The sequence below is a fragment of the Peromyscus maniculatus genome, chromosome 23 (genome assembly GCF_049852395.1).
Source record: "Peromyscus maniculatus bairdii isolate BWxNUB_F1_BW_parent chromosome 23, HU_Pman_BW_mat_3.1, whole genome shotgun sequence".
NCBI lineage: Eukaryota > Metazoa > Chordata > Mammalia > Rodentia > Cricetidae > Peromyscus > Peromyscus maniculatus.
In genome coordinates, this window is record NC_134874.1 from 26,677,823 (window position 1) to 26,705,473 (window position 27,651).

General features: G+C 53.1%; 1 protein-coding gene across 3 annotated transcripts; it reads left to right on the forward strand.

Moving 5' to 3' along the window:
• On the forward strand, positions 1-26,816 carry Stx1a (syntaxin 1A). Of its 3 annotated transcripts, none has more exons than XR_001579037.3 (10): positions 1-123; positions 12,553-12,630; positions 12,914-13,013; positions 17,178-17,252; positions 17,922-17,995; positions 18,098-18,206; positions 18,673-18,746; positions 21,555-21,811; positions 24,693-24,886; positions 25,512-26,816. XR_001579037.3 is itself a non-coding variant. In XM_006971308.4 (10 exons), the coding sequence occupies exons 1-10, from the start codon at positions 94-96 to the stop codon at positions 25,587-25,589; spliced, it is 867 nt and encodes a 288-aa protein (XP_006971370.2). In that variant the 5' UTR covers positions 1-93; the 3' UTR covers positions 25,590-26,816. The 3 variants fall into 3 exon arrangements, 1 of the variants encoding a protein (XP_006971370.2); XR_013047861.1 differs by having other exon boundaries at positions 21,555-21,692; XM_006971308.4 differs by having other exon boundaries at positions 21,555-21,692; positions 24,776-24,886.
• Positions 26,817-27,651: the final 835 nt, after the last annotated feature.

Here is a 27,651-nt window from a genome sequence, read left to right on the forward strand (position 1 = left end):
GGGCGCGGGCTGGCGCTGCGCAGCCGCGGGGCGGCATCCGCGCATGCGGGGCTCACTCGGCTGCAGCCGGCGCCTACTGCCACTCCCGGGAGCATGAAGGACCGAACCCAGGAGCTCCGCACGGTGAGTCCGATCCCCGCGCGCTTCTCGCCCCGCGCCCCGCAATTCTCCACTCGGCTCCCGCAGCCCACCGGGGCGTCCACAAGGGGACAGAGGCAGCCTTGCAAGCCTGGGGGACCCCTCCGAACCCCCTTGGGAGTCCCACCCCTCCGATCCACTTCGGGTCACGGACTCGAGCTCGTCAGCACCGGGACTGATGGCTGGGGTCTTGAGGAACTTTTCGGGGCGCTTCTGTTTGGGGGCGATTGGAGGAGCTGTTATGGGGTTTCGGTGGCGGGAGGCAAAATCGTGACCTGTTCCCCGCCCGCTTGTCGCCGTCCTTGTACTGTCCCCTGGAGGCTGAGCCTCTCGTCTCCCCCACCCCCTGCCCAGAGTTCCCCTCCCAACTCCATCCTTGGGCGCGCTGCGGAATTGAGGCCGCCGGGTGGGGGTGGCCTCTGCGGGAGCTGTCTCTTGGGGCGCCCCATCACCTGTGGCTCCCATCACCTGTGGCTCCCGATCCACCCCGGTCGTTTTAGGGATCCCTGGCTTACTCTGGACCAAAGGACTCATCCATACCTACCCTTGGTCCACCTTTGGGCTTCTAGGCAACCCAAGCTGGCGTTGCCCAGACCCTTCCTGGATTTCCAGCCCTAAAAGGCGGCGGCGACCTGGATCTATTTTCCTACCTGTATGACGGAGGCCTCTGGGGTGTGGCTCTTGGGGCGGGGTTTGGAGATGAGTAGAAGGCTGCAGAATGGTTCTAAATTTGAACTATTATCTCTGAATCCTGAGACCCCAGTCCCCTTCTCTTAGCACACAGGGGAGCGTCCTTCTCTGGTCTCAGACCATAGAGGGACAGAAATTAAGCTAGCCCGAGGGAGGGTTGAATAAGGGCACTTTATCAGGGTCTCTTATCCAGTTCCCCAGCTACCCATCCCCAGCGAACTCCACCCATTGATTTCTGGGAGCCCCCAGCCGCCCACCCACCCCAGCTGGGTCGCTTCCGAGATCCCTTCTCTTGTGCCCCACTTACAGCCTTTCATGGAAAGTTTGGGCTTTGTGCTTTTGACCTAATGGCTGTGATTTCTGCTTGGCTTCTCCTTTTGTGCCCGGATCTCCCTACCATAATACCAACCATATTTGTGCTCTCCAGTCTTGCCCTTCCTCTTATTTTACCTGCAACCGACCCCCACCTGCCTTCAGACCTGGATTGTTCTTGGCTGGGTACCCAGTGCCTCATCTATTTCAAAGGAAGCAGACAGTCTCTCATGTCATATATAGCCTTTCAACAGTCCCTTGTCAACGCCCTCAAGTTTCCTGTGCTGTTTGGTTTTTTTTTTTTTTATGATTTAGGCTTTTTTTTTTTTTTTTTTAAATAAAACCTTTCTCTGTAGCCCAAGGTAGCTTGGAACTATGTAGCCCAGTTGGATCTTAAACTCAGAGCAATCCTCCTGCCTCAGCTTCATGAGTGCTGAGATGACAGTGTGCGCCAACTCGTCAGACTGGTGTCACCACGAGTCAGATAGCATGTGCAGGTGATGGGTGGCAGTGCACATGGTCGCGTGCACGTCTTGGCGTACCTCGTGCGTCCGGCATTCGAGGGAACTAAGCTTCGAGGAGCACAGGCCTTTCCTTATGATTGCGTTTGGCCCATCAGCTTCCAGCCTCTCTGCTAAGGGTAGAACTCAGTCACAGCAAAAGGGGCCTGCTGGTTTGTTGGAGGGGTGGCAGATCAGCTTGGGTTGTAAAAAAGCTTGAACCTGGGGCTGGAGAGACGGCTCAGAGGTTAAGAGTACTAGCTGCTCTTCCAGGGGTCCTGGGTTCAATTCCCAGCAACCACATGGTGGGTGGCTCAGAACCATCTATAATGGGATCTGATGCCCTCTTCTGGTGTGCAGACATACAGGAAGACAGAGCACTCATATACGTACATAAATAAATCTTTAAAAAAAAAACAACAAAAAAACCTTGAACTGGGCGGTAGTGGCGCATGCATTTAATCCCAGCACTTGGGAGGCAGAGCTAGGAGGATCTCTGTGAGTTCGAGGCCAGCCTGGTCTGCAGAGCGAGATCCAGGAAAGGCACCAAAACAACACAGAGAAACCCTGTCTCGAAAAAACAAAACAAAACACCAAAAGCTTGAACCTAGAGCTATGTCCCCAACACCAGCCTAGCTGGCCCCACATGGGAATGGCTAACTTGGCTTCAAATGAACTCTACATGCGTTCTACTCCAGCCAAGATTCAAAGCCCCCAGAGATGGTCCTCACGGCCAGCCGGCCTTGTCCATCAAGGGTCTAGCTGGTCTAGGCATGGCTGGGGCGAAAGAGTCTTGAGGGCTGCTACTATTCTTAGAACTCCCTTGCCGTGGTGGCGCATGCTTTTCATCCCGCACCCGGGAGGCAGAGGCAGGCAGATCTCTGTGAGTTCGAGGCCCAGCCTGGTCCTGTTCCAGGACAGCCAGGGCTACACAGAGAAACCCTGTATTGAAAAAAAAAAAAGAAAGAAAGAAAGAAAAAAGAAGTTCCTGGCTCTCCTTGTCCTAGGGTTCCTGTTTATGAGATGTAAAGAGAGACACTTGGAACTAGAAATGTAGCTCAGCTGATTGAGGGCTTGCCTGGCACAAACCAGGCGTGTTGGGGCACACCTGGCAGTTGTCTCAGCACTTGGGAGTTGGAGGCAGAAGGATCTGGAATTCACCATCATTCTTGGCCCAACAGGGATTCTGATGCTAGGTAGCATGGGGTATGTGAGAAAAGAGAGAGAGGAAAAACTCAGAGCCCAGCTTCTTGGGGGCTTGAGAAGAGGTCCTAGGTCTTCCGATTGTGACTGAATTTGCAGGGGCCTTTGCAGCCCGGGAGCCGGGGTTTTAAAACCACAGAGTCACCAGGGATGGAGACGCTGGTGCTGATGCTGCCGGACGCATCCGTGGCATCTGTGTGCCCTCCCTCCCTGTGCCTCCTCCTCTGCCTCCTCCTCTTTCTCCCCCACCCAGCACCACCACATTTGGAAGGAAGAAGAAGGGAGCTTATTTATAAAAGTCACACTTGGGGAAGGAGCTGGCGAGCTTCCTCGATGCTGCTGCGCTGTAGGCTGGGCCCAGCCCTCTAGCCTCCTGCAGCCCCACCTCTCCCAGATCTGCAGATGCACAGTGACATCGATTAGGAAGGGCCCAGCAAGGGCTCCCTGCCCCTTGCCTTGTAGTTAGGCCCACAGAGATCAGAAGCCTCACCCCTCAGAGGCCAAGACTGGTCCAGGATCACACCAAGGGGGAGAGAGTTGGGGAGTAAGCTATTCCCCTACATGTGACATGAAGAAGCCTCGTGCCCAAAACTCAGAGGTCTCCCACATTTTCTTCCTTCCTTCATCTGTTTGAGAAGAGCTCATCTTCAAGTTGCCATGTCACCGAGGGTGGCCTTGAACTCCCGATCTTGCAGCCTCTGCCTCCCCCCAGACACAGGCTTTTACTATGTATCATAGGCTGGCCTAGAAATCATTATGTAGCCAAGGGTGGCCTCAAACTATAAGCAATTCTCCTACCTCAGCTTCCTAAGTGTTGAGTAAGCCACCACACCGGCTTGTATTTATTATTATTATTATTATTATTATTATTATTTTAATACCTTTACATTTATTTATTTGTTTGTTTGTTTATTGTGGGATGGGTGTGTGTGCATGGAGGTCAGAGGACAGCTTTTGTGGGGTCGGCCCACTCCTTCCATCATGTGGGTCCCAAGGATGGAATTCAAGTTGTTATGCTTGGCGGCAAGCGCCCTTACCTGCTGAGCCAGCTTGTTGAACCTTAATTTTTTAATTTTTTATTTTTGAGACAGAGTCTTTCCCACACCGGCCCTTTGAGTCTACTTTTTTTTTTTTTTTTTTTTTTTTTTTTTTGGTTTTTCCAGACAGGGTTTCTCTGTGTAGCTTTGGAGCCTGTCCTGGACTAGCTCTGTAGACCAGGCTGGCCTCGAACTCACAGAGATCCACCTGCCTCTGCCTCCAGAGTGGGGGGATTAAAGGCGTGCGCCACCACTGCCCGGCTTGAGTCCACTCTTTTGGCCTTCCTAGCGTTGGTATTTCAGACATTGCATGGGCAGCAGGTCTGCACCCTGATTTTCTGTGTTTTGTTTGTTTGTTTTTGAATTCAGAGTCCATGTAGCTGACTGAGGTTGACCTTGAACTTCTGATTTTCCTGCCTTCGCCTTCCTGGTGTTGGGATTTTAGGTGTGCACCATGGTAAAGTCAGTTTGTGCTGTGACGGGGATGGAACTTGGGGCTTCCTGCACGCTGACCGTGCGGCTCTACCAACTGAACTATGGTCCGAGCCCCGGGTCTTCACTTTGTTCTGGGGAATTTCTGGAATTGACCTCCCCGTCTCCCCCACACCCGCTAACCCCGAGTATTCCCAGACCGTTGGCCACTTCTGCTCGAGGCCAGCATGACACAGGGGACCTACTACAATAAGTAGAGGGTAAGGAGCACAGGGACAGTCTGGGCGGATGAGAAATACGGAGTGTGGCCCAGAGGGAGCTGGACTTCCTAAGATAGAGACCATGATCTGAAGGGAGGGCCAGCTGACAAGGGAAGAGAATCTAGACCTTCCCTCAAATGAAAGATTTCAGAGCCCGGCCTTCTGTGTCTTATGGTACCTGCCTGTCATCTTAGCTACTCAGGAGGCTGAGGCAGAAAGATCTCAAATTCCAGGTCAACAGGAACTTCACGGTGAGTTCAGCATCAGCACCAGTAACGTAGCTGAGATCCTGTCTCAAATACAAAATACAACATGGGGAGCTGGAGTCATGGTTCCCTGGTCAAGAGCACTTGGTGTGGCCTGGTGGTGCTGGCACATGCCTTCAGTCCCAGCTCTGGAGGCAGATCTCTGAGTTTGAGACCAGCCTGGTCTACAGAGAGAGTTCCAGGACAGCCAGTGATACACAGGGAAACCCTGTCTTGAAAAACCAAAAAATAGCCGGGCGGTGGTGGCGCGTGCCTTTAATCCCAGCACTCGGGAGGCAGAGCCAGGCGGATCTCTGTGAGTTTGAGGCCGGCCTGGTCTACAGAGCAAGATCCAGGAAAGGCACCAAAACTACACAGAGAAACCCTGGCCGGGGGTGTGTGTGTGTGTGTGTGTGTGTGTGTGTGTGTGTAGAAAAACCAAAAATAAACAAATAAATCAATAAAAATAAAAAAGGAGGGGGAAGATATCAAGCAAGGCCCCTGACACCTGGCACCCAGTGTTCCATGAGATCTAGGACAGGCAGAACTTTCTGGAAGAGGAAGCCCAGGGGTCTCTTTGTCCTTGCCCATAGTCCCTGCTCCTCAAGGTACTGTCTCTTTCCCTGTTTAACTTACCTGCTCCTCCTGCATAAGATGAGCCGATATTCGCTAGGAATAGTGGCACGGGCCGTAATCCCGGAATTTAGGAGATGGAGACACAAGGATCAGGAGTTCAAGGCCATCTTCAGCTCCGTAGCAGTTAAAGCCAACCTGGGCTACATGATCCCCCTGCCTCAGACAAAACAAAAACAAACAAGCAGCAAACAGCAACAAAACCCCGAATGTAAAGCAGAGATAACAAAATGGGTCTGACATTATCTGTCTCCCAGAGGAGGTGACCTCCTGGGTGGTTTCCTCACTCCTCCTCAGCTCCCTGGGACAGGGTCCAGAATAAGCTCTATACTTGGGCATGTGTACATCTGGGATGCAGATGGCATCGGCTTACAGGACCGTCTAGTCAGACCACCTGTTTTCCATAGTACACACGTAAGGTTGAGAGAGGACCGGGGTTTATTTAAGGATACCCAGCACAGCACAGCCCCTTTCTGGGCTCTGTGGAAGGCACTGAGCCCCGGGCAGGGGACTTTAAGGAGGAAGTGGAGTTGCAGGGATCAACCAGTCAGGGGTGGAGACAGGATACAACGCAGCACTTGGGAGCCTGCTTTTCTGGGGACCCGGCCTGGCTTCTCTCTGTATACCCTGTCTGGAGCTCCGGGCCTCTCTGCGCTAGCGATATTGACTTTGATTAGTCACTAAAGAGGAAGGGGAAAAAAAAATAGCCCCGGAGGCAGACAGAGATGCTGGCTGGGCTCAGCCAATGAATCAAACCCTGCTGGCTGGCCAGCTGCCATCCTCCGGCCTCTGCACCTCCCAGAACAATCACATTGGCTTCCTGGAGAAAAAGTGTCCTGGAATACGGGAGTCTCTGCCAGGAAGATCACGTAGACTGTCTTCAACACTGCCGCCTCGGGAGGTGGGGGTGGGCAGCTCCCAGCTTCCTGCCCACAGTGGCTCTAGTGAGGTCCTGTGTTCCTCAGTTGTCTTTGCCGGGGAGGGCACTTGATTCCAGCCCTGCAGTTTCCTGGCGGTCATGAGGTCAGAGGGTCAAAGGACAACCCCGGGGAGTCTGTTCTCTCCTCCCACCTCTATGTGGGTCTCAGGGATCAAACTCAGGTTGCCAGGCTCGAGTGGACAGGGCTCCCCACCTCCCGCTGAGCCGTCTCACTGGCCAAGGCCGACCTTGTGACTCCAAGTGGAGGGTGCTGTCCTCTGTACATTTGCTTATTTATTTTTGTATTTGTTTGGAAGGGGCACACATGAACCCCAGTGCACCCATGGGAATCAGAGGATACCTTACAGGAAGGACTCAGTTCTTTTTATCCACTATGTGGGTCGTCAGGCTTGGTGGAAAGCCACCGAGACATTTCACTTGCCCAAGGAGGATGTGTGTGTGTGTGTGTGTGTGTGTGTGTGTGTGTGTGTGTGTGTGTGTGTTTTGAGGACAGGGTTTCTTTCTTTCTTTTTCTTTTTCTTTTTTTTTTAAGATTTATTTATTATGTATACAGCTTGTATGACTGCAGGCCAGAAGAGGGCGCCAGAACTCATTACAGATGGTTGTGAGCCACCATGTGGTTGCTGGGAATTGAACTCAGGACCTCTGGAAGAGCAGTCAGTGCTCTTAACCTCTAAGCCATCTCTCCAGCCCCTGAGGGCAGAGTTTCTCTGTGTCTGTCCTGGGACTCACTCTGTAGACCAGGCTGGCCTTGAACTCATAGAGATCTGACTGGCTCTGCCTCCCAGTGCTGGGATTAAAGGTGTGCGCCACTACCGCCCGGCTGTGTATGTGTGTATTAATTGATGACTTTTTTGTTGTTTTGGGGAAAGATTTTGATGTGTAGTCCAGGCTATCCTCAAACTTGTATTGATCTTTCTGCCTCTGCCTCCTGTGTGCTAGGATTGGAGTTATATACCCTGTTTTTTTTTTTTTTTTTAATGCCAAGGTTCTGGTGCAATTATTGTTATCCCCACCTGTGGTACCGTGGTGTCTTAGGGTTTCTATAGTTGTGAAGAGACACCATGGCCATGGCAACTCTTATAAGGAAAACGTTTCATTGAGGAGGCGGCTTACAGTTTCAGAGGTTCAGTCCATTATCATGGTGGGACATGGCGGTGTGCAGGCAGGTATGGTGCCGGAGAGGGAGCTGAGAGTCCTACATCTTGCAGGCAACAGGAAGTGAGCTGTCTCAGTGGGCGTGGCTTGAGCATACATCAGACCTCTAAGCCCGCCTCCACAGTGACACACTTCCTCCAACAAGACCACATCTACTCCAACAAGGCCACACCTCCTAATAGTGCCATTCCCATTGGGGACCATTTCTTTCAAACCGCCACACATGACCTCTGTGGAGACTGTCTCGTTTGTTTACAGTGCTGAAGATCAAACTCCAAGGCATTATACAGTCTAGACAGGTGCTCTTCCACTGAACTTTGTCCCCAGCCCCTCACTGGGGGATTCTAGGCAGGTGCTCTACCACTGAGCCACACCCCAGCCCCTCACTGGGGGACTCTAGGCAGGGGCTCTACCACTGAGCCACACCCCAGCCCCTCACTGGGGGATTCTAGGCAGGTGCTCTTCCACTGAACTTTGTCCCCAGCCCCTCACTGGGGGATTCTAGGCAGGGGCTCTACCACTGAGCCACACCCCAGCCCCTCACTGGGGGATTCTAGGCAGGTGATCTACCACTGAGCCACACCCCAGCCCCTCACTGGGGGATTCTAGGCAGGTGCTCTACCACTGAGCCACACCCCAGCCCCTCACTGGGGGACTCTAGGCAGGTGCTCTACTACTGACCCACACACCCCAGCCCCTCACTAGGGGATTCTAGACAGGGGCTCTACCACTGAACCACACCCCTGCCCCTCACTGGGGGATTCTAGGCAGGTGCTCTACCACTGAGTCACACCCCAGCCCCTCACTGGGGGATTTTATTTTATTGTGTGTATATGTGTGTGTGTCTGTATGTGGATATATACATAGGTGTGCAGGTATCTTAAGATTCTAGAAGAGGGTGTCAGATCCCCTGGAGCTGGATTTACAGGCCCTTGAGACTACCCAGTGTGGGTGCTGAGTACTGAACTCAGTCATCTGGAAGAGCAATATTGAGTTCTTAACTGCTGAGCCATTTTTCCAGCCCCCTGGAAATGGATTTTTTTCACCCCTCCCCTAAAGGGTTCTGGATATGAATCAGGGTCAAAAACCAGGGGATAAGCAACAAAACTCATCAGGAAAAATCAAATGGTTAGGTTTTATCAAGGAGAGGAGGGATTGGGGATTTAGCTCAGTGGTAGAGGGTTCAGTCCTCAGCTCCGGAAAAAAAAAAAGAAAGAAAGAAAGAAAGGAAGGAAGGAAGGAAGGAAGGAAGGAAGGAAGGAAGGAAGGAAGGAAAGAAAAAAGACAAAATAAAAAAAAAGAGGAAGAGGGGTCGTCGTCATACAGCTGCACAGCTGTGATTCCGAATTTGGGAGGGTGGAGGCAAGAGGATTTCTGTGCATTCAAGGATAGCCTGGGCTACATAGCTAGACCCTGTCTCACAGGACAAAGCAGGAAGGAAAGAAGGAAGGAAGGAGATGTTTCCATGTTTCTGGTTTGGGGGGCTCTTGGGCACAGGGGGATTGGATTCCAACCTGGGAGTTTGAGGAGATGGCTCTGAAGAAGGGCAGACCCAGACCCTGGCCAGATTGGCAGCAAGATTGGTTTCTGTGCACATCTGCCCATCGGATGTGTGGGCCTTGATCTCTGCTTGCCTTACGCCTCTAGCTCCAGCCTCCATGTCAGAGGTCACCAAGTCTTTTCCCTTATCCTGCCCCCTTCTATGTGGTGAAAGCTAGGACCCCACCTAGCTCCTTAATCATCCAAGAAACACCTGGCTGCTCATTTGATCTTGTCTGTTTGTCTGTGACAGGGTCTCATGTAGCCCAGGCTGGCCCTAAACTTGTTATGTAGCCACTGGTGATCTAAACTCCTGATCCCCCTGCCTCCACCACCCCAAGTGCTAAGATTAGGAACACACACCACCACATTCGGTTTATTCGGGGCTGGGGGTCAAACCCAAGGCTTCATTCAAGAGAGGCAAGCACTCGGTCGGCTGAGTCACATTCCCTGGTGCATGGGTAGCCACTCTGTGCTCGTGTGCCATCCCCACCCCGGTCAAGACAACCAGGAAGAAGGCATGCCAGGAGAGCCAGGGCAGCCACGTTACCTGAGTCTGTGTTGGTCAAGGATATGTCTGGGAGGAGTTCCAAGGGTGGAGCTGTGGGGCTCAGCAAGGCTGGCACCCAAGTTCTGAGGTACTTGGTTAGAGCCTAGGGTTATGTGCATTCTAGGCTCTCTACCAACTGAGCTTTTTTTTTTTTTTAGTGTTACTTTTATTATTTAAAAATTTTTAATATATATGTATATCTTTGAGTGGGTATGTGCACTTGAGTGCAGGTGCCTACAGAGTCCAGAAGAGGGCGCCAGATCCCTTTGAGTTGGAGTGACAGGTGATTGTGAGCTGCATGTTGTGAGTGCTGGAAACCAAAATTTTGATCCTTTGTAAGAGCAATATGAGCTCTTAACTGATAAGCCATCTCTCCAGCCCTGTTTTAGTTTTTCGAGACAGGGTCTCATGTAACCCAAGCTGACCTTGAACTCCCCAAATAGCTGGGGATGACCTTGACTCCTCCTCTTGCTTCAGCCTCTGGAGTGTTGTTGGGATTACAGGCACATGCTAGCCTGCCCAGCTTTAGGTATTCCCAGATAAGGAAACTGGGCATGGTGGTATATTCCTGTAATTCTAGCACCTAGGAGGTGGAAAGATCAGGAATTCAAGACCACCCTCAGCTTCATATTGAGTTGGTGACTAGTTTGGGCTACATGAGACTCTGACCCAAAAATGAAAATAAAGGAGCCAGCAGGATGGTTCAGTGGGTAAAGATGCTTGCTGCTAGGGTTCAAACCCCAGGATCCACATGATGGAAGGAGAGAAGCAACTTCTACAATTTATTCTTTGAACTTCGGAGTGCAGGAGTGTACGCATGCATACCTGTGTATACCACAACTATATGCAATGTTTGTAACTGAAATGTTTTTTTTTTTTTTTTTTTTTTTTTTTTTTTGGTTTTTCGAGACAGGGTTTCTCTGTGTAGCTTTGTGCCTTTCCTGGGACTCACTTGGTAGTCCAGGCTGGCCTCAAACTCACAGAGATCCGCCTGCCTCTGCCTCCCGAGTGCTGGGATTAAAGGCGTGCGCCACCGCCGCCGCCGCCGCCGCCGCCGCCGCCGCCACCACCACCCGGCTACTGAAATGTTTTAAGTGAATAAGAAAAAAGCAAAAGAGATGGAACATTCTCCACCTTTCCTGTCTTTTTCCGGGTCCCAGAGCTTGTCAGAGACTGAACGGCACACACCCCAATTCCACTGCTCAGGACCTGGCTAGCTGCATAGTGATAGGGAACAGAGCTCTTACAGGCGGTGCCATGCCTCAGTTTCCCTAAGGTGTGTCCGGTATGCCTCAACTCCACAGCCAGGAATGGCCCCTGAGTGTGACAAGAGTTCCCAGTGTCTCCTTGTCTATGGGTTGGGGGAGGGATGGCCACCTGGTGGAGTCCACAGGCACTCTGAGGAGAAGGAGCAGAGCGGGGGTTTATTTTAGCTGCCCGGGGGAGGAGGTGTGATCTCTAGATGGGAGGAGGCCCCTCAGCGCTGCCTCCAGAAAAGCTTCTAGCCACCCCCTCTTGCATTCGGTTGGGTCCTGCTTTGACTAGGTAATGGAACCCAAGAAAACGCCCGTGTCTTATTCTTCTAAGTCCGCTGTCCCTAGAGACAGTTATCACTATACCCATTTCACCGAAGAGCATCAGTCTTGGAGGGGTGGTATGTCCCTGAGCCAAGCCATGCTGAGAGAGCAGGCAGTACCCTCTGTCGTCAGGTACTGAGCAGTGACCCAAAGGTGACAGATAGCTCTTGTCCTAGCTCACATTGGTGTACCTTGGCTGTGGGGAAGGGACATTGAACCATCCGGCCCGTGAGCCTGGCTGACCCCAGGTGTTGTTAAATAGGATGACCATGGCCAGGGCTGGGGAGATGGCTCAGCAGTTAAAAATGCTTGCCACACAAGCAAGAGGACCTGAGTTCGAATCCCCGGAACCCATGTCATGTGAGTGTGGAAGCCTGCCTGTGATTCCAGCCTCAGCAGGGAGAGGCGAGCATCCCTAGAGCAAGGGGCCAGTAAGACTAGGCCGTATCTAATCGGCAGGCTCTGGGCTTGATTGAGAGACCCTTACTCCATTGATAAGGGGGGTGAGCAACTGAGGACATCAACTTTAGGCTTCCTCATGTATTGCACCTCCACACATACAAATATACATACACACACGCACGTCACACACACACACACACACACACACACACACACACACACACACACACACGAAAATGGAAAAGGAAAAAAAAAATGACCATGGCCGGAAGACAAGCCTAGTTTAATTATTCCCTGGCTGGTAATTGTGGTTTTTATCTGGCTGCTTTTGGGACACTGGGACCAACAGGTCTTGGAAACTCTGAGCTCCGTTTTAATTGAGAAGCAGGCACGGTGGCACACACCCATAATGCCAGCACTCAGGAGGCTGAGGTAAGGTCAGGAGTTGAACCCTAGCCTGGCCTATAAAGTGAGACACTTGTCTAAACACAGAACAGAACTGACCATTGGGTCTGGAGAGTGGGAAGCCGTGGCTTGCAGGGCGTCTGTCTGTCAGGCAACTTTTGGAGACCCCAGTGGGACCCAGGGCTCAGTTAACTCGGGCAGCAACCTGCTGCTTGGCTTCAGGCTTAGGGACCACTGGCGTGGTGACCAAGTTTCATAGCTACTGGAAGGGGACATGACTGTCACCCCCTTGACACTTGACAGGCAGATCCTCTCTACTGTGCTGGGTGCCTGGGGATCCTCCAGGGGGCAGTGTGGCTGGAAACCGGGGCACGGGGCTTGTCTGTCCTTGTTCCTGCCCAGAGACTCCCAAGAGGGCAATAAATGGCCAGAGAGCCTCATTGTGCCTGTGTGTGAAGAAGGTTCATCGTTAAGGGTAAGGGTCCCAGGGGACCCACACATGTCCACTCACATGTATATAACTTTGTCCAGGCCAAAGACAGCGATGACGATGACGACGTCACTGTCACCATGGACCGAGACCGCTTCATGGATGAGTTCTTCGAACAGGTAGGAATCAGCCTGCTCTTTGCACCTGCTAGTCCTCACCTACGAGCTGGTGCAGGACTCCCTTACACCTAAGCCTCGCTCAGCCACTCCCCCTTCCCCTACCTCCCACCCCCCACCCCACGCTCCAGCGTGAGCCAGTTTGAGGGTGGAGAGGTTGATGCTAAGGAAAGCAGAGTCCTTGCTTGGGTTTCCCGGAGCTGTCGCCCAGCTCCCACTGCTAGCCCACCTTCCCTCTGATTCCCTGCTCTGTTTTCCTCTAACCTCCCTGACCCGGGTCCCCCAGGTGGAAGAGATCCGGGGCTTTATCGACAAGATCGCCGAAAACGTGGAGGAGGTGAAGCGGAAACACAGCGCCATCCTGGCCTCCCCCAACCCGGACGAGAGTGAGTGAGAGTCCGAGGCCCAGCCGCCCTGCACTGGGGTGTGACGGGCCGTGGGGTGTTTGACCTTCACGTGCAGAAGACAGGGCTCCTCGCACTGACCCAGGCCTGGAGTTGAACAAGTCCGTGTCTCCTGTCACTGGGAGACCTTGGCCTACTGTGAAGATTGCCATGGCCAGGGATGGCGGTACCCACCTGTGATCCCAGCAGGTGGTGGTTGGAAGGTCAGGAATTCAAGGGCATCCTCTACTACAAAGAGAGTTCCAGGCCAGCTCTCACCTTCTCCAGCTACCTGGGTTTTCCCTAAGGGCACAGGGATGGCAGGCAGCTCTTCTGGGATGCTGGGAAGGAAGGTCCATGCATGGATGGATGGATGGATGGATGGACGGACGGACAGACAGACGGAGGGAGGGAGAGAGGGATGGGATAGGTAGATGGAGGGATGGGGTGAATAGATGGTGGATGGATGGATGGATGGATGGACAGGCAGAAGGACAAAGTAAGTTACCTGAAGCCCAGCCCAACCCCACCCTCCTTGACTCCCCAGGGAACAGATGGGTACTGCCATCCCCGGCCATGGCAACTCTGAGGTGGCTCTGACAGAGCGGCCAAAGCTTCCTGTGAGATCTGGCACCCTGCCAATTAGTATCCCAGAGCCCCACATTCTCACGGCTCCAGGAAGTCAGTCACCTGTCTCCCTTCACACAGGGAGCCTATGTGTATCTAGATCCCTTGACCTGGCCTTTGGTCTTCACACTCCTGTTGAGGTGTGTGTGTGTGTGTGTGTGTGTGTGTGTGTGTGTATGATCAATGTGAGGTGTGAGTAGGTACATGTGCCCATATGTGGACATGCAGGCCCAGAGCAAGCTGTCAGGAGTTGTCTTTGTCCTCTTTTGCTTTTTATTTTGCTTGTGGCTTTGTTTTGTTTTGTTTTGAGATAGTGTCTCAACTGGGCGGTGGGCTGTGGTGGCACACACCTTTAATCCCAGCACTCAGGAGGCAGAGGCAGGTGGATCTCTTTGAGTCTTGGGCCAGTCTGGTCTACAGAGCAAGTTCCAGGTCAGCCAGGGCTGCACAGAGAAACCCTGCCTTGAAAAACCAGAGAGAGAGAGAGAGAGAAGAGAGAGAGAGAGAGAGAGAGAGAGAGAGAGAGAGAGAGAGAGAGAGAGAGAGAGAGAGAGAGATGCAGCCCAAGCTGGCTTCTATTATTATTTATTATTATTATTAGATTTATTTTATATGCAGAGTGTCTCACCAGCATGTATGTATGTGTACCACATGTGTGTCTTGTGCCCATGGAGCTCAGAAAAGGGCACTGTGTCTCCTAGAACTGGATGGTTGTAAACTACCATGTGGGTGCTGGGAACTGAACCTGAGTCCTCCTAACCACTTGACCCATCTGTCCAGCTCTCTGTCTCTCTCTCTCTGTCTCTGTCTCTCTCTCTTTGGCTTTTCGAGACAGGGTTTCTCTGTGTAATTTTGCTGCCTCTCCTGGAACTCACTCTGTAGACCAGGCTGGCCTCGAGCTCACAGAGATCCTCCTGCCTCTGCCTCCCGAGTGCTGGGATTAAAAGCGTGTGCCACCGCCGCCTGGCTCCCTCTCTCTTTTTAAAAGTTGCATTTATTTATTTTATTTATAGGTGATTCTGGGGGTATGTGTGCCCTGAGCACATTCAGAGGCCAGTGTGAACTCCAGGGCTCAGTCCTCTCCATCCACAATGTAGACTCTGAGTATTGAACTCAGGTTATCAGCCTTGGTGGCAAGCACCTTTACCTACTGAGCCATCTCATGGTGCCTACCCCCAGGCTGGTCTTGAACTCACTATGTTGTTGAGGATGACCTGATACTCCTGTCTCCACCTCTTTTTCTTTTTCTTTTCCTTTCTTTCTTTCTTTCTTTCTTTTTTTTTTTTTAAAGACAGGGTTTCTCTGTGTAGCCCTGGCTGTCCTGGAATTCGCTCTGTAGACCAGACTGGCCACGAACTCACAGAGATTTACCTGCCTTTGCTGGGGTTAGAGGCTCGCACTACCCACCGCCTGGCTTGGCCTCCACCTCTTACATGCTGGAATTATGGGCACGTGCCACCGTACCTGGTGCTCTGTTGGGACAGTGATTGCCACATTGATATTTAGCAGGGCCCAACCAAGACCCTCTGCCCTAGAGGGTTTCAACTGCAGGCCCACAGGGGCACTGACTGGCCAGTGTTCTGTCTCAGGGACCCAGGCTGGCCAGCCACTCATACGTGCCTGCCCTCCATGGTCACTAGTGGCTGGAAGCTTGCTATCCTGTCTTTCTGTGTCCTCTGGGAGGTCCCAGGCCCTGTGGCTCACAAAAGACAGGGGAAGGCTTTTGTGTCAAACATGTGTCCCGCATCCAGTACCCCTCACCCTCTGGGCCAGAATAAGGCTCCCTCTGGCCCTTTGGTTCAGGATGTCTGGACCAAGAGTTGAGATAGTAGCTGTGCTATACCTGCCCCCCTGGGAAGGCAGATTGAAGCATTTGGCACCTAAGGAGACATCCTAGGAGGGGAGGGGAGGGAAGGACCACCTGGGCCATGGAAAGAGGGGGCAGTCATCTCACTTCATCCCTTTTCCTAAAGATTTGCCCCCGATGGCTGCGGTGATGTGCCTATCTATGTCTGTGATTATCTAGGTCACCGTGTGTCCTTGTGTGGGCTGCATAATATGGTAATTTTGTGGTGGGAAGAAAGCTTTGGATGGAGTACTTGGCAAGCATGCACAAAGTCCTGGGTTCAATCCCCAGCTCCCCACAGTTGGGACATGGTGGCACGTGTCTGTAGCCATCCTAGCACTCTGAAGGTAGAGATGGGAGATTAGGAGTTCAAGGCCATCTTTGGCTGCACAGGAAGTTTCAGGATAGCCTGGGCTAGATGAGACTATATCTGAAGGAAGTGGGGGGGGTGCTGGCAAGGGGACCCCTCCAGCTGCTGGAGGTGGGGTGGGCACACCATCCTGGAACTACTCAGCTTCCTTTCTCAGCTCCCATGTGCCACCCCTGTCCACACTTAGCCCTGTGTGGCCTACAGAGTGGGTATAGTTAGTTCCCAGGAGGCAGCAGGGCCACACGGAGATGCGGTCACTCATCAGGGGGAGAGGGCATGCCATGGGCATGCATGTCCGTGAGGCAGGACAGAGCTCAGGAGGAATGTGGAAATTGGCAGTGGGTCGGGGGCTCTCCTGGATCAATGCTCCTTCTCGCTCCCCGGGGGCCGCCATCCGGCTGGGCTATTTTAGGTTTGAGCAAAAAAGGCTGAGACGGCAGGAGCAGCTGGTGACCAAGTTTCCTTTTGTTCGTGGGAGGAAGGCTCCCTCCTCCACTCGGCAGAGGCCCCCTGCGCTGCCCCGCTCACATTCCACTTAGTAGGTGACCCTCCTGTCCTGGTAGATCACTGCTGTCACCCCTAAGCCCAAACCCCAGTGTGTAGGGTACAAAAGGCCAAGAGCCCCATCCCAGTTTCTCCTGAAGAGAGGGTGGCACTGGAGGCTTCTCTACGGCTAGGAGGATGGCCACTGCCTTCTCTCACCTTTATTCACCTCTCATGACCCCTAGTGACCTGTCACCTCCGGGGCTACAAACCCTGGGGGTCGTATTACCCCTTTGAAACTGCTGCCTCCCACCGATGACGGTCGCTCTTGTCACAGCCACGCGGGAGCTAAGCACCTAGGAGGGACAGCTTTGTGGGGAGTTCCAGGTCAGCTGTTGCTTGGGCTGCCCAGGCAAGGTGGTCCACCCTGCTGACCCCCTCCTGAGCCACCCCAGGTAAAGCCAGGTGAACCCAGCCCCACCCCACCCCAGCACCAGACAAGTACAGTCCTCGGTGCCGACTGCAGCCCGACCAGCCTTAAATTTAGCCCCATCTGTTATCTGCAGGGGATGGGGGAAGCGGTGAAGCAGGAAGGCGGCTTCTTGGAAGGCAGAGGGAGAGGGGGTGAGACTGTCGTTGAGGTGGCCTCGGCCTAGAATTGCAACTGTAGACAAAGAATTGCAACTGTGGACAAACTGTAGCCCAGGGAAAAGAGAAGACCACAATGCTGGGGGTTTGCCCAGTGCCCCACCCCCACCCCATCCCGCTCCCGGTGCTAGAGGCTGGGTCTGAACAAGGAAGAAAAACCCCATGTCTCCCCCCCCCCTCCCCGCCCCCATAGAGACCAAGGAGGAACTGGAAGAGCTCATGTCCGACATCAAGAAAACGGCAAACAAGGTTCGCTCCAAGTTAAAGAGTAAGTCGCCCTGGTGACTGGGGACGTGGCTCGGTTGGCCCAGCCCAGCCTACATGCGGCCCTGAACTTGACTCACAGAACCCCGTAAGCTGGGTGTGGAGACTCACCCCTGTAATCTCCGAAAGTGGAGATGTGAGGATCAAGAGTTCAAGGACAGCCTGGGCTGTATGAGAATTATGTAGAAATAATAAATTTTAAAAAGCCCCACCCGAAGAGGTGGTTGGCATTCCTGGACGCATGCAGAGACCACATGTGGTGTCTGTGTGCACGAACATGCATACATGTCCCATGGCCATGGCAGCTTAAGGGACATGTTCTGTCGGTGACAGACACTTGGTCCTCCTCTCTTTCCTGAAAAGAATCTGGGTGCACGCGTGCGCGCACACACACACACCCCTACCTTAGGGTATTCACAGGTGGGTGTGTGCGCTCACACAAATGTACACAGCCGCACACGCTAACCAGCAAGAAGGAACGCTATTAGCCCCACCTTCATTATTGTTTACAGTTTGCTTCCCATGTGACTCTCCATACCTTTTGACACAGCCGGAGGCCTCACCCCGGGAGCGGGGTGGGTGCTGAATCCTCCGCTTGTGGGTGGAGCCCATGCATGGGGGGGCGGCTACTGCTTAGCCATCCCCTGACATCACCCCCCACCCCACCCCCCAGGCATCGAGCAGAGCATCGAGCAGGAGGAAGGTCTGAACCGCTCCTCCGCCGACCTGAGGATCCGGAAGACGCAGGTACAGGAGGATGGCGTGTGTGTGTGTGGGGGGGGTGTCCCTGGGTCCCTGTGGAGCCTGACACCAACCGGCACACCTATCTCTCCGTCCCCGCCCCCCTAGCACTCCACGCTGTCGCGAAAGTTTGTGGAGGTCATGTCCGAATACAACGCCACGCAGTCTGACTACCGAGAACGCTGCAAAGGTCGCATCCAGAGGCAGCTGGAGATCAGTGAGCTGGGGGCAGGGGTCCCGGCTGGGTGGGAGGGGCCTGTGGCTGAAGGGGTGCTTAGATGCGGCTTGTGGCTAGAGAGGCAGTTTGGGCTGGAGGGTTGGAGCCGCAAGCAGGGCCCGTGGTCGTGGTTGAAGCTCTGAAGTGGTGGTGGGTGTGGCCTGTGGCTAGGGGTGTGGTTTGGGCTGGAGGGGCGGTTCCGTGAGTGGAGCCTGGGTATGGGGCTGGGGCTAGAGTCGGGTGGGTAGGACCTTGTGGTGCGTATATGGCCTGGGTTGGAAGGATGGAGCCATTGGTGAAGCTTGTGGCTAGAGATGTGGTTTGGGCTGGAGAGATGGGACCCATCCATAACAGCCTAGGGGTGGGGCTTGTAGCTAGAGGTGTGGTTGAGGGTGGGGCTTTGGCTAGGACTAGCCGCGACCTAGCTCCCTGGAGAGGGCAGGACTTAATGCACTCCCACCCACAGCCGGCAGGACCACGACCAGTGAGGAGTTGGAAGACATGCTGGAGAGCGGAAATCCTGCCATATTCGCCTCTGGGGTGAGTGGGAAGCCCTCCCCGGTTACCCATAAACCACATCCCTCCACACTAGGCCCAGTGTGTGTGCGCCAAAGCCAGCCAGGGTCAGGGCAGTGTTTGGATTTTAGAGAAAGCCTGAGTCTGGAGAGAAGGGAGGGGGCCAGGTTGAGGGTCCCATAAATGTCAGTGATAAAGGTGAAAAATCAAAACTTGTGTCCAGGTTGAGATGGCTCATCAGGGAAAGGAGCTGCCAGGCCTGGCGAGCTGAGTTGGATTCCCTGGGATTCAAATGGTGGAAGCAGAGAACTAACTCCTGCAAGTTGTCTACACGCACACACACACACACACACACACACACACACACACACACACATTATACACATACATACATACATACATACACACCACAGGTACACACCTACCGTAGACACACACACACACACACACACACACACTATACACATACATACATACACACCACAGGTATACACCTACCGTAGACACACACACACACACATTATACACATACATACATACATACATACATACATCATACATACATACATACACACCACAGGTACATACCTACTGTAGACACACAGACACACAGACACACACATTATACACATACATACATACATACACACCACAGGTACACACCTACCGTAGACACACACACACACACACACACACACACACACACACGCACACACGCACACGCACACACACATAAATGTTTAAACAAACAAACAAACAGGACTGGGCTGTAGCTCGGTTGTTAAAGTGCTTGTCTGCCACTCATGAAACCCTGGATTTAGTTCTTTTTTTTCTGGCTCTTGCTCTGTAGACCAGGCTGGTCTCGAACTCGCAGAGATCGCCTGCCTCTGCCTCCTAGAGTGCTGGGATTAAAGGTGTGTGCCACCACCACCCGGCTGGATTTAGTTCTTAGCACTTACTAAACTCCAGCCTGTAATTCCAGCACTAAAGAGTTAGAGGCCGGCCAGGCAGCGGCGACACACACCTTTCGTCCCAGCACTCAGGAGGCAGAGGCAGCGAATCTCTGTGAGTTCGAGGCCAGTCTTCTCTGCAGACCAAGTTCCTGTATAACAGTCAGGACTGTTACACAGAGAAATCCTGTCTCGAAAAAGAAAAAAGAAAGAGAAAGAGGTAGCGAGTGGCAGGGGGATCAGGAGTTGAAGGTTATTTGTGGCTGTATCGCCAGTGCCAGGTCAGCCTGGGATACACGAGATCCTGTCTCAAAGATGGTTCAGCAGGTAGAAACACTTGCCACCAAACCTAACTACCTGGGTTTGATGCCCAGGACACACACTCTCTCTCTCTCTCTCTCTCTCTCTCTCTCTCTCTCTCTCTCTCTCTTTTTTTGTTTTTTGTTTTTTCGAGACAGGGTTTCTCTGTGTAGCTTTGTGCCTTTCCTGGATCTCGCTCTGTAGACCAGGTTGGCCTTGAACTCACAGAGACCGCCTGGCTCTGCCTCCTGAGTGCTGGGATTAAAGGCGTGCGCCACCACCGCCCAGCATCCAGGACTCTCTTTATGAAAGGAGAAAATGGACTTCTTGTCTGGGTTCCACATATGTGCTATTGGGCATGCTTGCATGCACACATACATAGTTAATAAATAATGGTATGTATATATATATATATACACACACACACACACATATATACCATTATTAAATACTATATGTGTGTGTGTCTGTGTGTGTGTAGTGACAGGGTCTCACTGTGTAACCCTGGCTGTCCTGGACCTCTTTGCATAGACCTGGCTGGTTTGGAACTCAGAGATTTGTCTATTTGTATGCTTGTGCCTCTCAAGTGCCGGGATTAAAGGTGTTCACTACCATCCCCGCCATAATGAAACAGTCACTTGCTGAGCACTCGCTGTGTGGGAGAGTGTCGGCAGCTCCTCATTTCAGGCAGGAATTGAGTCACACAGAAGCTAATTAGCAATGGAGCCAAACAGGAGGTTGGAAGGGCTGTGGCTGCTGCTTCTGGGAAACCTGCTCATCCCTGCCGCCTTCCTCCTTGGCCCCTTTTCCAGCTTCATTTCTGTTGCTGTGATAAAATGGCCCTGTCAAAAAGCAACTCATGGTAGAGGGGCCATGTTTCAGCTCACAGGAGCTTAAAGTAGTTAGTCACATCACAGCCAAAGCAGAGAGAAAGTGAAGTTGGCATGCTTAGTGCCCAGCGAGCTTCTGTGTAGGGAATGGTGTCACCCACAGTGGGCTGGGTCTTCTCACGTCAATTAAGACAGTTCTTCATAGACATGTCCCTACCTAAGCTGACTTGGACAATCTTCATTGAGATGAGACTCTTCCCGGGTGATTCTAGGTTATGTCAAATTGATAAAACCAACCATTGAACCTGGAGAAATGACTGTGGTTAAGGGTCCTTGCTGCAGCCGGGTGGAGGTGGCGCACGCCTTTAATCTCGGGAGGCAGAGCCAGGGGGATCTCTGTGAGTTCGAGGCCAGCCTGGTCTACAGAGTGAGTTCCAGGACAGGCTACAAAGCTACACAGAGAAACCCTGTCTCGAAAAACAAAACAAAAAAAAGAGTCCTTGCTGTTCTTCCAGAAAACATGAGTTCATTTCCCAACACCCATGTCTGACCCCTCATAACCGCCTGTCACTCCAGCTCTAGGGGCTCCAGCACCCTCTTCTGGCCATCACAGGCACTGCACTCATATACCCAAACAAACACATACATATAAATTGGAGAAAAAAAAAAAAAAACGACAGCCTCCCCACTCTCCCAGTCCTGGTCTCCAGTCCCTCTCCTCAGCATCAGGGTCCCACTGCTCTACTCCCTAGATCATCATGGACTCCAGCATCTCGAAGCAGGCTCTGAGTGAGATCGAGACCAGACACAGTGAGATCATCAAGCTGGAGAACAGCATCCGGGAGCTCCACGATATGTTCATGGACATGGCCATGTTGGTGGAGAGCCAGGTGAGTGCCCTCGTCGCCGATGTTAGGACCTCCGGCTCCCAGCAGCATCCAGGACCACACTCACCCCCTTCCCTTTTCACCCAACACGCTGCTCTGCCCGGGAGGGACAGTGTCTTCAGGTAACCGTAGACGGTTGTAAGGACCTCCAGGGATCGTGCTGCATGCCTCTGCTTGGCTCCCCAGGCCCTGCATGGCCCCACCCCTCACCCTGTCCTGTCCTGGCTTCACAAACTATGCTAGGGGCCACTGTGGACTGGCTGCCTTGCTAGGAGCAGAAGGCGTAGCGGTGAACAAGACAACTGAGCATCGCTTACAGGAGTGAATGGCTACTGGGTGAGAAAGGGCAGCACAACGTCTCTGTAGAATAAATGGAATGTTCTCCGGTGTGCTGGGAGCTCAGGAGAGTCCTAGGTAGGCATGTTCATCGCGTGGCTCGTGAGCCGCAGGAGACCTGGGATAGTTATGAATGAGGCCTAACACAAAAATCATAAACTACAACTTGAAATTGTAGGTATGCACAGGGGTGTGTGTGTGTGTGTGTGTGTGTGTGTGTGTGTGTGTGTGTGTGCGCCTTATTTCTTTGAGACAAGGTCTCTCACTGAATCTGGAACTCACCAAATCAACCTGACTGGCTGGCCAGTGAGCCTCAATTCTTCATTTCTGGCTCCCAGAACTGGGGTTAGAGGCTTGGGCCTCTATGGCTTTTTACACAGGTGCTTTTTCCAGGGGATCCAAACTGAGGTGCTTGTCAACTTGGTTGAGCCATCTCAACGTAATTACCTGACATCTACCTTCCAAATTTGTCTTTTCCTTCTTTCTTTCTTTCTTCTTCTTCTTTTTTTTTTTTTTTTTTTTTTTTTTTTTTTGAGACAGCGTCTTGCTATGTAGACCAGGTTGGCCTTGAACTCATAGACATAGAGAGCCAACTGCTTCTGCCTCATGAGTACTGAAATTAAAGGCTGTGCCCAGGTCCTGACACATAGTCAGGACTTCATCCACTCAGGGCTTCCTCTGCTCCACACAAAGGGACCAGCTAGGAAGAGCTCCCATGAGAAATGAGGAGCAGCCCCCGGCTGAGGGCCCTGCCGTGCCCAGCGCTCAGCAGGAGGCTGGGCTTGAGGAGAAAGGAGGTCTGTGGGACCCAGGGAGTGGTCAAGGCCAAGCCTAAGTTGGAGACAGATGAGGTAGGAAACCTGGCGGTGCCGAATACCATTGAGCATATTTTCTTTTGGGGACAGGGTCTCATATATGCCATGCCAGCCTCAAACTTGATATGTAGCATATGATGACCTTGAACTTAAAAAAATTATTTTAATGTGTATGGGCATTTTGTCTGCATACACATCTGTGCTTTATGTGCCTGGGGCTGACGGAGGTCAGAAGAGGGTGTCTGATCCCCTGGAGTTGGGGTTATGGATGGCTGTGAGCTGCCCTGTGGGTGCTGGGAGTTGAACCAGTGTCCTGCCAGTGCTCAGAACCACTGAGCCATGTCTCAGTCTAACCTTTAATATTTTTATGAAAAACAAAACCCTTTTTACATCTGTGTGTGTGTGTGCCTGTCTGTGTCCATTTGTACTTGTGGGAGTTAGTTCTCTCCTTCAATTATATGGGCCAAGGGTTGAACACAGGCTTGGGGGCGCTCAGCTTTATCTGCTGAGCCGTCTCAGGTCCTGGACCTTGAACTACCTATCTTCTTGCCTCTACTTCCCAAATGATGGGATCACAGGTGTGCGCTACTGTATTCCGTTGACAATGGCTGGAGATCAAACGTGAGACATCCTGCATTCTAGGCAACCACCGTAGCGACTAAGCTACATCTCCAGCCCCCTGAACCCCCCCCCTTTTTTTTTTTGAGACAGGGTTTTTCCATGTAGCTTTGGTGCCTGTCCTGGAACTCACTCTGACCTTGAACTCAGAGATCCGCCTGCCTCTGCCTCCCTAATGCTGGGATTAAAGGCGTGCGCCACCACAGCCCTTATGAGACAGTCTTCCTTGGCTGGCCTCAAACCTAGGGCATTCCTCCACCCTCAGCCTCCGGAGTGGTGGCTTACAGGTCTAAGTCACCATGTCTGGCTTTGTTGATGTGGATTTTGCCATTGTTGACTTTTAGTTTTGTTCTTTGGCCTTTGTGTGACAGTCTTGCTGTTCAGCATGAGCGAGGCTTTGATCCTGGCTCAGCCTCCTCAGTGCTAGAATATTTTAGCTGTTCACCACACCTGGCTTTCTTGAGGTTTTGTTGCTGTTGTTTGTTTTTTATCTGTTTTGGTCATTTTGTTGTTGTTGTTGAGGGGGTTGTTGTGTGTTTTGTGATTTCTTTTACCTTTGTAAGGAAGGGTCTTGCTATGTAGACCAGGCTAGCAACTTGAACTCTTGATCCTCTTGCCTCAGCCTCCTGAGTGCTAGGCTCACAAGTCGTACCTGGCTACGCTTGGGGTTCTACGGTAGGCACGGCATAGCCTTAAGTCCTGGGGAGGTCTGAGGAGGCCGCTGCTGTGTCCTGGTGAGAAGCTATGAGGAGAAGGTGTCATCTTTAGACTGAGACACAACATTGCTGTGAGTCTTGTTGGGGCAGTGGCACGGTCAGATGAAGAACATGGGACCCAAAGAGGACTATAGGACTGGCCAAAGGGTCTCCAAGTTTGAAGACAGCAGACATTGAGAGCTTCATGGAACTGGCCCCCTAGGGAAAGAGTAAGAGGCATGCCCATGTTCACCTGGTAAACCTTGGCCAGGGCAGGCTCAGGCTGTAGCCCACCTACTCCTGCCCTGCCTTTGCCCGGCATTGTCCACTTCCTGGGGTCACAGCTGACCACCCTTCGCATGGTCCTCACCCTTGCCTGGCACTGCATGGACGGTTTCACCCCCAGGATGGCTGCTGTTTGGGAAAGGCGGGAGCTGCTCCTGGCTTGTCTTGTACTCAAGATGCCCTGGCCTGGTGGCACAGGTGAGAAGCTCCGTGCCCTCCTCACAGCTCTCCTCTCTCTCTCTCTCTGACTTCAGGGTACTTTCCCGAATCCCTACCCTCAGCTCCCTTCTGGTTCTGAGGAGGGAGGCCTGGACCTTGGGTCCCCCTGGTCCTGCAGGGGGAGATGATTGACAGGATCGAGTACAATGTGGAGCACGCTGTGGACTACGTGGAGAGGGCTGTGTCTGACACCAAGAAGGCCGTCAAGTACCAGAGCAAGGCGCGCAGGGTCAGTGGCCAGCTCTGTCCAAGCCCATGCATGCCCCAGAGAGCCACCAGACTGAGATGCTCCTCCCCACCTGCCTCAGTCCCGTTTTCAGAATCTCCAACCATAGCCTTCACCTCTCCATTAACAATCCTTTCTAGGTCATCAGCTGCCCCTAGTCCTGACCCTCCAGATCTCAACCCTCATTTTGATTTTTGGTTATTGGGTTTTTTTTTTTTTTTTTCATATTGCGGGGGTGGTGGAACCCAGGATCTAGCACATGCTAGACAAAAGTTCTACCACTGAGCCACACCCTCAGCCCCTCACTGGGGGATTCTAGGCAGGGGCTCTACCACTGAGCCACACCCTCAGCCCCTCACTGGGGGATTCTAGGCAGGGGCTCTACCACTGAGCCACACCCCAGCCCCTCACTGGGGATTCTAGGCAGGTGCTCTACCACTGAGCCACACCCTCAGCCCCTCACTGGGGGATTCTAGGCAGGGGCTCTACCACTGAGCCACACCCCAGCCCCTCACTGGGGGATTCTAGGCTGGCACTATTATCCAGCCCCAGCCCGGGCCCTCATGCTGGTCTCTCCTTCACTGCGCCCCTGCGGCTCCTCTGAGGTCTACCCTTTGTCTCCCTGCAGAAGAAGATCATGATCATCATTTGCTGTGTGATTCTGGGCATCGTCATCGCCTCCACCATCGGGGGCATCTTTGCATAGAGACCGGCCCCACCCACCTCTCCACTCTGGATGGGTCTCCCTGAGGAGGCCCCTGGCTGCTGCGTCTGGCCGGGAGCCCTTCCCCTCCCCTCCCACCCTGCTCCCTCTCTGCCACGAGGCTCCCGTCCCCACCACCCTGCCCCAAGCCGTGTCGTGTGCATGATCTTGTGACAGTGTGCGTCTGTTCAGGAGGCAGAGGGGAGCAGGATCGGGAACGGCCAGAGGGGGCTGGGTTACAGGTCAGTGTGGGCAAGACTTGGGCCCTGGCCAGGTCCACCTTTCTTCAGGCCCGAGGTCTACCCTCCTCTGGGACTCGGGCTCCTTTCTGGACCGCAACCTTGCCCTCACCTGCCCTGCCCTCTGGCTTCTTCAGCTCTCCCCACCATGCCAAGGCACCTGGAGGGTGGGGACCAGCTGGTCACATGGTGCTGCTTTTCAGGTTAGGGGAGAGGATGTCCCAAGGGATAGCCCAGCACTGGAGTTCTTGGTGAGCTTAACCACTGCCAGGAGGCTCAGGGGCCATGGCTGCTGGTGTGGTAGGAACACCCAGTGTCCCCACTTGGAGCAAAGCCTGACAGTGTCTCTGGCCTCAGCTGCCCGTACCACAGCCCTGGGGGTCATGTCCCTGAGCTGGGCCTCAGCCTAGTGGACTTGCGCAGGAAGTTTGGTGGGACCCTCTCCAGCCTTGCTTGTAGCTGAGAGGTGGAGCAGACCCCAGGCCTCTGCCCACAGTCTCTAACAGGCATGTGGAGTCGCCGCGGCCAGAGTTGCATGTTGGGGACGTGGTCCCCTGCCCTCTCTATGCTCCGTAAAGCCAGGTGTCACTTTGGGCCTGCAGTCTCGCCCTGCTCTGTCTCCCACTGATGTGCCACGTGGTGTCAGGTGTCCTGGATGCAGTATTCAGCAGCCAGCTGGGGAGGGGGGGGGCCCCCACTTCTCTCCCCTGCCATCTTGGGGCTTCTCAGAGTCAAAAAAAAAAAATTGTACCCCCTGCCCCAGGAACCCTTTCTCGTGCACAGGCCAGGAGTGTGCATGCGTGTGCATGCCGCGGGAGTTGGGGCCGTGTCTGTGTGCCCCCGTCCCTCAGCTTTGCTCCTGCCCAGTGACTGACCACCGTCATGCTGCCTTCTCTCACGGCCCCTCCCCCCACCCCTTCACCAAAGGTCTTGGTACAACCAGCTGCCCATTTTGTGAGATTTTTATGTAGAATAAACATTTGTATCTGTAGTGAGCCTCTGTTTGCAACTTTTTTTTTTCCTTCTGTTTGCCGTGTCAGGGATACGGGATCAACCCTGTCGGGACCGAAGGGGAAGGGGCTCAGAGATGGAGGGTCCCACCCTTCCCCCAATACACAGGCCTTGAACTATCTCTGGGGGGTCAGTGGGTGACATCTGGGCTTTCCCGAGACAGCCCCGAAACCCCAACCTTACCTAGGGGAGCGCTGGCGCCCTTGCTCATCAGAGGTGTGGCTTCAGATCTTTTCATCTGTGTGAATGTTTTGTCAGCATGCATGTGTGTGCCTGGGGCCTGCAGAGGTCACACAAGTGGGTTGGATCCCCTGCAGCTGGATGTATGGATGGTTGTTAGCCACCGTGTGGGTGCCGGGAACCAGTCCCAGTTTCTCTACACAAACCAATGTTCTTAACCACTGGGCCATCTCTCCAACTCCCAGATCTTTTTCTTTTTTAAGTTTTGTTTAAGACAGGGTCTCACTAGGTAGCCCTTACTGTTCTGGAACTTACTACTTAGACCAGGCTGACTTCAAAGTCAGAGAGATCCACTGCTTTGCTCTGCTTCCAGTAAGCCTGACTGACCCCCTCAGTCCAAATCCAACCGACTCCCAGAAGTTGTCTTCCAACCTCCACACAGGCACAGTAACACACAAGTTAAAAATTTACATATATATATATATATTTTCACCTTGTGAAAGGATGATAAACGGTGCTGGTGGCGGCACTGGTTACCGCTGAAAGGTCACGGTCACGAAAGAACCCAGTGTTAGTTTCCAGAGCTTTATTAGGAGGGAAAAGGGGGGGAGGGGAGAGAGGAGAGCCAGGCCTGG